The sequence below is a fragment of the Neltuma alba genome, unplaced genomic scaffold, assembly GCF_004799145.2.
Source record: "Neltuma alba isolate B1F8T4 unplaced genomic scaffold, ASM479914v2 tig00002421_pilon, whole genome shotgun sequence".
Lineage (NCBI taxonomy): Eukaryota > Viridiplantae > Streptophyta > Magnoliopsida > Fabales > Fabaceae > Neltuma > Neltuma alba.
In genome coordinates this window covers 92,204-103,311 of record NW_021632855.1, presented here as the reverse complement: position 1 = coordinate 103,311, position 11,108 = coordinate 92,204, and the positions used below count along the sequence as shown (strand labels likewise).

Genomic DNA, 11,108 nt, shown 5'->3' with positions numbered 1-11,108 from the left:
GGATTTCTCAAGCCAAAAAGTGTATACTGGGCCCCCCTCTCTCTACATTAAGTCAATGGCTTCAATGGAATCTATGCGATATAGTTGAAATTTTTAATGGAAGATGGCATTCCACCTCTGTTTTGGTCCAAGAAACAGAGATAAACAGAGCCAAAAACTCATTACTCTAAAAATGAATCATATAATCAGATCAACATGCTCCCATATGATCCTTTTCTTGTTGCCATACAATGCAAGGATGACGAAGGCAGGTTTCTTCTTATGCTTTGCCGTTGTCATATATAATCTCATGCACATATTAGCAAGAAATCCTTTTCTTGTTCCAGCAGTGTCCTAGGAATGAATTGAACACAAAGTCTAAAAGGTGGAATCTTTGAGCGGCTATTAAAGCCAAAAGGGTCCTTCTTCGGACAAAAATTATCACAAGTCACAACCCCATTAATCTCCCTCTTCCTACAACATGGAATATTGTGCCCCAGCAATACCACTACTCAGGCCCGTGAACGAAAGGGGTGTATCTGCGCCATGAATCGTGGAGAACATTACAGTCAGGCCCATGAAAGGTGTAGCAATCAAGAACATTATGCTCTGTTTCACTTCTCTTTGCCCTTCCGAATGAACTGATAAGTTTTGTTCTTTTGGGTGATAATTTTCTTTACTTTAGGAAGAAAAGTTCCGCCTTGTCACTGCTTATTCAAATCGAGTCCTTTTCGTTGCTTTCAAAGGCTTCGTTAGAGAATTACACCTCGGAAGAATTCGAAGCAGGGGCTACCAATGGCATGTTCTCATTCTCGTTCTTTTGCATTCAAATTATTTGAATTCTTTTGAGGAAAAATAGATGATGACATGCCGTTATTAATTGTAGGACTCTATCCATATATCCAACTGGTAACAAGAAAAAAGACGGGCAAGATCATGTCTCCGTATATTTGAATCTGGTTGTTTCAAGCTCAAGCTCATTTCCTGCTGGTTGGGAGGTCAATGCCATCGTAAATTTGTTTGTATATGATTTTCTTGATGAAGAGTATTTTTCTTATGAAGGTACTTTACAAGCATGCATGCCAATTGGCCTAGCGTTTTATTAGTATGTTTGATTGATTAGCCTATTTTGAGGTAAACACGTTGTCTCGTAAACTGCACAAGACCTTTTTAGAAGTTACTTTTTAATATATAAAAGTTAGATAATTAATTTAATGATATCAAATAAATTGATTGAGTTGGTTATTTATTGCAAATATGTATTGACTTTTCCAAATTATCATCTTTAATTATTTTTGGAATTACGTTTTGGTTGGAGCTTTTTGTAATTAATAGGGGTATTTTGAAAAAAAAAATTGTATACTTGAATAACAAAATATAAAAAATAATTGAAGGTTTAATTTAATTCTAAATATAAAACCCTAATTCATTTTATTTATAATATTTATTTATTTTGCCCCAAACACGTGTTAAGGAGTTTTTATTAAGAGAAAATTTTAATGCACGTAATTAGTTGGGGTATTTTGAAAAATATAATATTTGTTTATTACATATAACTAACTTAACTAATTTTATTAATATCTTTAAATTAGTTATTTTGCTCTCATATTAAGGATTAAAGGCAGTATTAAATAAGGGGGAGATAGTATTGTGCATATGTTGTTAACTGAGTTACCGAAATGCAGACGCAGGCACAAAGCGTTTTCATAAGCTGCAAACTCAATGGGGCATTCCAAAGTTCATCGACCTCCAGTCGTTCCATAACCCTTTAAACGGATTTTTGAGTGGGGATGCCTGCATTTTGGGAGCCGAAATCTTTGTGATCAAGCCTCCATCCAAACAAGAATGCCTGTCAATTATAGAGGAACCTCCTCTTCTTTCTTATAGGTGGAGATTCGACAATTTTTCAAGAGCTAATCTGGAAAAGTACGAGTCTGCACTTTTCTTTGCTGGGGACTACAAATGGTATGAAACTATGCTTCCTAATCTATTGGCCAATCGCCTACTAACGTTTTTTATGGAATATTGGGTAATGTGCCAATCTTCAAAATGTGTTTTTTTGATTAAATTTTTCATAAAATGAGTTATATTTCGATATCTTGCAATGATAAAATGGTGCAACAATAAACAATTTTTCCAAAAAAAAAAATTGACATATGTACCGCACAATTTCATCAGCATAAAATATTAAAATGTCACTCATTTTATATGAAACATAATTATGAAGGGGAAGATTGAGGTATATTGATGCATTTATTGATTTAATCCTCACCCAAAAGAAAAAAACAATGAGATTAATTAACATAGGTCTTCTTCTCGTGAGTTTCAAAAAGCTTTGGGATTTGCCTGCCATCCTTTAAAGAAGGGTTTACTTACTTACCCTTAATGAGATTTGTTGTCTCTTTTTGTTGATTAATAAAAGTTACATTATCTTCATAATTCCTTTTCCTAAATCATATTTTAAATGCATGAAATATCTTATTTTGGTATTATTGCTGCAGGAAACTCGTTGTCTACCCTAATGGGATATATGAGGGCAAAGGCAATAGTGTCTCATTGTTTCTGACCATAGACACCCCGTCAATTCCACCCAACACTAAAATATATGTGCACTGCAATTTGCGTGTCAAGGATCAGATCAAGGGGCGCCATGCGGAGACAAAATGTGAGGTCCACAACTAAATAAATTTTGTTTTATATTATCTCCAGTCTTTAATATAAGAGTTATATAACTAATTTGAAAATTAGTTAAGTTAGTTATTTGTCGCAAATATGTGTTCATCTTTCTAAACTATTTATTTTTAATCATGTGTATTAGATCGTTAAAATCATTCCTTGACAAGAACCTCTTGTAATATATAGGGATATTTAAAAAAAAAAACAAATAAACAAAGTGAATTAAAGTCTTATCTTTAGAATCAAACCTAATCCCTTAAACCAGTTCTTATATTAACAATCAGAGAGGTAGCGTTGAGATTTTTAGTATAGAATATTTTAAATTAGAAACTTCAATGGAGCACATGTTTAAGATTGATCTCAAGAAGATATGTCCATCTTTTCCCCCATTTTTCAGTCTACAGGCACTTCTCCAGCTCGGATCATACATGGGGATCAAGAACGCTGGTGCCATTGGCTGGCCTGAAGGACCCTGCTGAAGGCTTTTTATATGGAAATAGCTGCATCATGGAAGCGGAGTTTAAAGTCCTGGGCTTACTGAAAGCCCTGTGATCAGCTCATGATATATAATTAAAGAATCCATTGTAACCGTCTGAAATATATATATTTGTATATTGGTATTCGATTCAATAAAAAATTGAAAAAAAGTTTCTTATTAAATATTTTATTGATAAAAATGGTCTGATAATTTTTTATACACAGGAAGTACTGTTATTCTACAGATTACTGGTGCTCTAATTTAGGTTATCCCTATCAATAAAACTTTTGATATTTAGGAGATTTTTTTAATCAAATTTCTCTAAAAAAATTCACAGAGTCGCATAATTTAATAGTTCAAATTTATTGTGGGGACTGCTGGTAAAAAAAAATTATTGTGGGGACATGATGTAACCATATTTAATGAAAAATTCGCCAAGTAAGTGATTAATTTAAATTGGCTTAATGGCCATGATATTTTTATATAATTTGAAAAATTTTATATGTATTTTTGTATAAAAAAACTTATGATGTCGCATACCTATAGCCCAATACTTTATGAAAAATAATTCAGAATATCTTGAAATTATTTTCGACTTGAAATTAATATCTACCTGTTTCCGGGTGTGAAAAGTCAAAGTCAATGTAACTTTGTTGCGTTGTATACCCCTTTGACATAGACTTCATCAAATGTGCGGGTAAGGTGGCGAAATACGGTGCATACGAAGTGGATGGTGGAGATTGAATCTAACGTGAACGACGAATCCACATGCTCAAATCATGGGTGGCGATTCTGTGCTGCGGCCAACAGAGGCAGAGAGATGCTCCTTTTCAAAACTAGCCCTCCGATTGATCATTGGATAGCTATTATGTAATGTCACGGAAAGCCAAGACATATTCCTTCCCTTCTCACCGGAAAGCAGGCAAGAACCTCTGCTGTTGTGGCTGGGGGAATAATTCCTTTTCACGCTATTTATATTCATTTTATTTAATTAGTTAATTATTTTTTTACCAGATTATTTAATTATTGATAAAGACGAAGATTCTGGCAGATTATTAGGCCACATGTTCTATGGCTCTAATTTTATTATTATAATGTATGGAATTTGATTTGAGGATTGAGTGATTTTGAGCGTAATTTCGGTGTTATTTAGTATAGATTTTTTAACAATTATAAATTAAAACTCATTACGTTTCGTTGCCAAAATATTTTTTTGATGCACTGGAAAAAGTTGTCAAAATATCTCATTAAACATTAAAGATTACGTCATTGGACTGAGGTTTTTTTTTATAAAACAAATTTGAAATAACTAAGTTTTATTTTTTGTATTGAAATATTTTAAACACTAAGAAATAAGTTCTTCATTATACAAAACATTAGGTTGAATTTTTCAATTTTTCCACTCTGTCTAACAATAAAAAATTATTCATTCCTATAGGCGCTCTTTGATCCCAGATGCTTGCTTTGGTCCTGATGAAGAGAACAAATGCATAGGTCCAAATATTCTTTCTTTTTTTAAATTACCTTTAGGTTTAATTTTTAACATGTGAAATTAAAATAATTTTTTACGTTTTATAAGTTAAGGTGGTAGATATTTATTTTAAACCTTAAAAATAATTTAACTGTGATCATCACATGATGGCAAGAAAATTAGGACCATAAAATTTTTTAAAGTATTCAAAGCACTTGAAATTTTTTTTTTGAGTATTCGATCAACCTTAATCTTTGCAATTATTTAAATTGATATTTACAATTTATTTTTACTAAAAATTTGTACGACCTGATTTTCATTAAATTTATTTATTTATATATATTTTTAGGAACAAGTTGCTTTGGACACGCTGGGTACCAATATATTTGAAATTTGATGGTGAGGGTATTAGTCATCCAACCCTAAGAGACCCAAAACGTCACACTGTTTGTTTGGAGCAGAAAGGGAGTGGCCCAATGGCTTCATTTAATTGTGATGAATTGGATCATAATTAGCAAGTATTGGGTCAAGTTCAGAAATTAGAAGGACCATCTGATGGTCTGTCGCATGTTAAAAATTGCTCACATTCTTTTAGGTCAGTGCTACCAAAAAAAATTCTTCATCATCAACAAGTATTGATCTAAATAGAAGGAATTTAAGTACTTTAAACATCATGTTTCAAGTTTAATCTTTGAGACAGTGTATATGAAGAAAATGTTATTGGGAGGGGTTTCCACCATGGCACTTATAGTACCTTAAGAGATTAGTTTCTTATCATACAAGTGAAAGATATTTTGGGCAACCCAAAAAAAAAAAAATCTTCTTTTAACGACTAACAGAGTTGGATCTAGTAAAAAAAAAGTAAGTCCATTATAGCTCAATGAATTAAGATTTGAATTCTTATTGGAAGAGTTGACTCAGATTTAATGTCCAACAGTACCTTGAATATGATTGTTTTCAATAAAAGGATACTCATGCCTAGCATTTTTTTTTAAAAAAAAAAGCTTCCTTGAACACATGTAAAACATCCCTATTTACTTAATGAATCAAAATTTGCCGCATCTTAATTAAGAACAATCTCAATAGTTCCATTTAAGAAAAATAATTTCAATAGTTTTCTAACCTAGTGGCATGAAAGCTTTCAAGTGAAAGGTTGTGGGCTCAATCTTACTTTATATACCTTTTATGTTGTTTGTTTTATGGACTTAAAATTTAGGAAAAATCTTAAAAAATTAACTGTTGAATTTTAAAATTTCAAATCAGTATTGATTACTATACTTGTAAAGAAAATAACTACACTAAAAAAATAAATAATAACACATTTTTGTAGTAATTCCTAATCTAGAATTTTAAAATTCAACAATGATTTTTTTGGGGGATTTTTCCTAAAATTTAACACAAATTATTATGCTTTTATATATTATCTTTCACAAAGATGTGTGAAACGTTTTAGCTATTGTTTGCGTCAAATTTGATTATTGTCAGTTCTAATTAGGAATCGCTTTTCAAAGGATTTTTTCTGCATTTTTTTAACAAAAGGCAAAGTAATGAACATATATAATTATAATGTAACAAGTAACAACAAAGCTAGGGCTAATGCAGGAGTTAGTAAAACTCAAATTCGAGATCCGTCTTTAAAAGGCTAAAACTGATGTTTATAACTTGTCCCCCCCCCCCCAAAACACAAAAAAAAAAAATGAATGCTCAGATGAGTACATGGGAGACAGGGGAGAAGAGGTGGTGGGATGAAGGCAATTTCAGGTTAAAACAAAGATAATTTTGTCCCTGAATTTTTCAATCCCAGGATAGCTCCAGCAATTCCTCAGTCCTAGGGTACTTCCAGACCCTCCTACCAAACAAGACCATTTGGGCTGATCCCTGTCTCTATCCTAATGCCACCCTCTCAATCCCATGTATTACCTCCGATTATTAATATAAGATCTCATTTAATTTTTATTTTGATCCTTAATATAAGATCTTAATTCCCTTTGTCTCTTATATTTATACATTTTTTTTCAATATAATCCTTCTAATAATATTAGTTCTAGTCAATATACTTGATTAGTAAGAATATTGTAGAAAAGATAATACGTATTTATTACAAATAACTAACTTAACTTATTTCTTTAATCTCTTCAAATTAGTCAACTAGTTTTTATAAATAAAACTAGAGGTGGTACCAAACAGGGCCGCATAATTCCATGGCTATACTCCTCTACTTTTGTTGAAACAGCGCCACCGCATCCATATTCTGCATATAATTAAATTTGCGCAAATAAAAAAAAATCAACTTCTTGCTTATAAAACAAATTATAAACCGGTATAAAAAATGTTTTCTACAATTATAAGAGTATTACAAAATAGATCTTATATTACATATCAGAGAGTGCTATTAAATTTCTGACACCAATTGTTTTTTTGTTTTCAACACACTCTTCAAACTTATGCAACAAAAAAAATGCACAGGTAGTTTGAACGGATTTTAAGCGGAATAACCTTTATTTAGCAATTTGTTCTTGTATTTGTTTGTTTGTTTGTTTAAATTCGTGAGTGGAGGAAAAAAGTGCAGATACAATTTTCAGGACAGGTGGATCCAGTTTTCCAACCATAATATATGGCACAATGTCAACTTCAAAACCATTCAAAGTGATAATAATAGTTAAAGTGTTGGCAGTCTAATTATAATTAAATTGGGATAACTCAGTTATGATGATCAAAATAGTACTCTACCTCTTGTCTTTTATGAAAGAGTTATTTAATAAATTTAAGCAGATTAAAGCAGTTAGATAAATTCATTAGTTCATTATAATAAATATGACTTGATCTTGAAAACACACTTATATGTAATATTTTATTTTATTTATTAGTTTAGATTAGGTAAATTAGTTTGGAAAACAAATATTTGTGAAAATATTTGGCGGTTTTAACAATAAATTAAAATCGTCAAGTATTGTAACCTATTAATTGTCTTCTTGTATTAAATGCTTAACGATTATTGAGAATAACTATCAAGTATTTGCCAATTAATACTTGACAGTTATTGTCAATAACCGTCAATATAGGTAAACAAATAAAATAAAAAATCTCAAGTTGCTTAATGATTTTTAATCTAATTTATTTTTGTGAATTTTAATTGAAATAGTATACTACCTCTGATCTTTAATATAAAACTTTGTTTGACTTTTATTTTAGTCTTAAATATAAAATATCAATCCACTTTCTCTTTCATATTTATACTTTTTTTCTGAGAAAGTCTTTCTAATAATGATAGTTCTAGCCAATACACTTGATTAACAATGATATTTTAGGAAAGACAACACCTATTCATTATAAATAACTAACTTAACTTATTTTCTTAATCTCTTCAAATTAGTCAACTAGCTCTTATAATTAAAACCGCAGGTAGTATATTCTAATTGCATTTTTTTAAGCACGCATGGATACAAAATTGACCTGAGTTAGAAATTAATGCGCATGGGCAGAAAGATAAGATAACCACTATCTACAGATTACTTTTTGATCTTTTTAATATTTACCACATCAATGGTTTGTGAAAACCAAAGAGCTAGCTTGACAATATTCGCTGTGTTTTAATTTCTTTTTAATGCAAGGGAATATAATGATGGAGAATATAATAGAGTGTAATGCTGATTATCATGGGTTTGTTTAACACTAATTGCCGTATTTAATATAAGAGCTTGTTTAACTTTTATTTTTGATTCTAAGTACAAGACTCTAATATATTTTGTTTTGATTATCATGGTCTGTGGCATGTTAAAAATTGCTCACATTCTTTTAGGTTAATGCTGCCAAAAAAATTCTTTTTTACCAAATAAGTATTGGTCCAAATGTAAGAGGCTTGGACATCTTAAGCATCATATTTTAGATTTGATCTTTGAAACAGTGTGTATGAAGAAAAACACTATTAGAAAAGGTCTCTATTTATATGGCACTTGGCAATAACCCAAAAGATTAATCCCTTAGTACCATTTGGATGGGAAGATACTTTGGGCAATTAAAAAAAAAAACCTTCTTTGAACGACTGATAGAGTTAGATCTAGTAAAAGAGGTTAGTCTTTTATTGCTCAACAAATTAAGATTCAAATTCTTGTTGAAAAAGATGCTTCACATTTAGGTTACGTTTGGTACGGAATATTAAAAATGAGAGACAAGGATTGGGATCGGGGTTCAAAACATATGTTAAAAGGATGCTTAGCATGAGTGATTTCTCATCATATGGAATTAGGTGATCACATGTAGATAAGATTGGAGAATACCAACTCCCTTCATGGTATTCCCCAATCTTATATATATGGGTTTGTCTAATCCCAAGTATCATATAATTACTCATACCAAATACTCTTTTAATATAGTTTTACACTTTCAATCTCCATCCCCATCCCTTATTTTTAATGCTTCGTATCAAACGGGACCTTAGTATCTAATAGTGTCTTGAATATAATTACTTCCAATAAGAGAATACCTGTGCATATATAACATTAAAAAAAATGCTTCTTTGAACAACCAATCAGGTTGGGTTTAACAAAAAGAGTTAGTCACTCAAAACATGCTGAACAAAGGTTTGAATCTCCATTAGAAGAGACGTCCACACTTAGTTCCAAACAATGCTTTAAAAAGGATTAACTCCAATAAGAGAATACATGTACTTAGGGGGAAAAAATGCTTCCTTGAATGCATGTAAAATATCCCTATTTACTTAAATGAATCCAAATGTGCCTCCATAATTAATAATAATCTCAATAGTCCATTAAAAAAAAATAATTTGAATAGTTTTGCAATCTAGTGGCATGAAAGCTTCTTAAGTGGAAGGTTGCGGGCTGAATTCTACTTTATGTAGCCCTTCTACGCTGTTTGTTTTATGGACTTAAAATTTAACACAAATTATTATGTTTTTATATATTATCTTCCACAAAGATGTGTGAAGCGTTTTCTTTATATGGCTATTTGTTTGTGTCAAATTTGATCATTGTCGGATCTAATTAGGAATTGCTTTTCCAAAGGATTTTCCTGCTTTTCTTTTCTTTTCTTTTTTTTTTTGAAGACAAGGCAAAGTAATGAACATATATAATTAGAATATAACAAGTAAGAACAAAGCTAGAGGTAATGCAGGAGTTAGTAAAACTCAAATTCGAGATCCGTCTTTAAAAGGCTAAAGCCTTCCTCACTAGAACTGATGTTTATTAGTTCCTTTCTCCCCCTAATGAATGCTCATATGAGTACTATAATTCCATAGCTATACTCATCTGCTTCTGTTGAAACAACTCCACCACATCTATATTCTGCATATAATTAAATTTACGCAAATAAAAAAAAAATCAAGTTCTTGCTCATAAAACAAATTATAAACCGGGATAAAAAAATGTTTTCTACAAATATCAGAGGGTGCTATTAAATTTCCTACACCATTTTTTTGCTAACAATTTCCTACACCAATTGATTGTATAATGATTGTAAAAACCATTTTCTAACTTCTGTAAAAAGACTTTTTTGTGATCACTACTGATAGAATATGTATTTCCCTTTCGCCACATTTGTTTTGAAGATATACAATTTTGTTTGGCTAAAAAAGAAGCGATATTATTTTTAAACCAATCAATATATAATTATATTAATATATTATAAAACATCTATGAAAATTCATAATTAAAAACCAAACATTAATTTCACCACATTCTTCAAACTCTATGCAACACCAAAAAAAATGCATGCACAGGTAGTTTGAACTGATTTTAAGCGGAATAATCTTTATTTGGCAATTTGTTCTTGTATTTATTTGTTTGTTTGTTTGTTTAAATTCGTGAGTGGAGGAAAAAAGTGCAGATACAATTTTCAGGACAAGTGGATCCAGTTCTCCAACCATAATATATGGCATAATGTCAACTTCAAAACCATTCAAAGTGATAATAATAGTTAAAGTGTTAGCAGTCTCATTATAATTAAATTGGGATAACTCAGTTATGATGATCAAAATAGTACTCTACCTCTTGTCTTTTATGAGAGTTATTTAATAAATTTGAGCAGATTAAAGCAGTTAGATGAATTAATTAGTTCATTATAATAAATATGACTTAATCTTGAAAACACTCCTAGATGTAATATTTTATTTTATTTATTATTTTAGATTAGGAAATTAGTTTGAAAAAAAAAAACAAATATAATAGATATAGACAAAGTGAATTGATGTCTTGTATTTAAAATTAAATTTAACTCCAAACTAGTTCTTATTATTCATATATAAGCTGGCTGAAAAGAATATTATTTAAATAAAAAGTTATTAATTCACAAATACACAAAACATTCAGAACGTATTTATGTATAAAATACACATAATCCAACAAATAAGAGTTATTAAAACACAACTATGACCAACTCTTATTCTTTTTCATTCAAAATGGCATCGATCACTTTAATTAAACCCGGGGAGAGAAGGAAAAAAAAAATTAAAGAAATTCATGTCGATCATAGTCTGTTCAAAACTCTTGC

General features: G+C 30.4%; 1 protein-coding gene across 1 annotated transcript; it reads left to right on the top strand.

Moving 5' to 3' along the window:
• Positions 1–664: 664 nt before the first annotated feature.
• Positions 665–3,275, top strand: LOC114726928 (uncharacterized; the record flags this gene model as incomplete). Its single annotated transcript, XM_028913645.1, has 5 exons — positions 665–777; positions 866–1,041; positions 1,665–1,944; positions 2,481–2,644; positions 3,053–3,275. Coding segments are annotated over 5 exons (888 nt in total), but the record flags the coding sequence as incomplete, so codon positions are not given.
• Between the last annotated feature and the right edge of the window lie 7,833 nt (positions 3,276–11,108).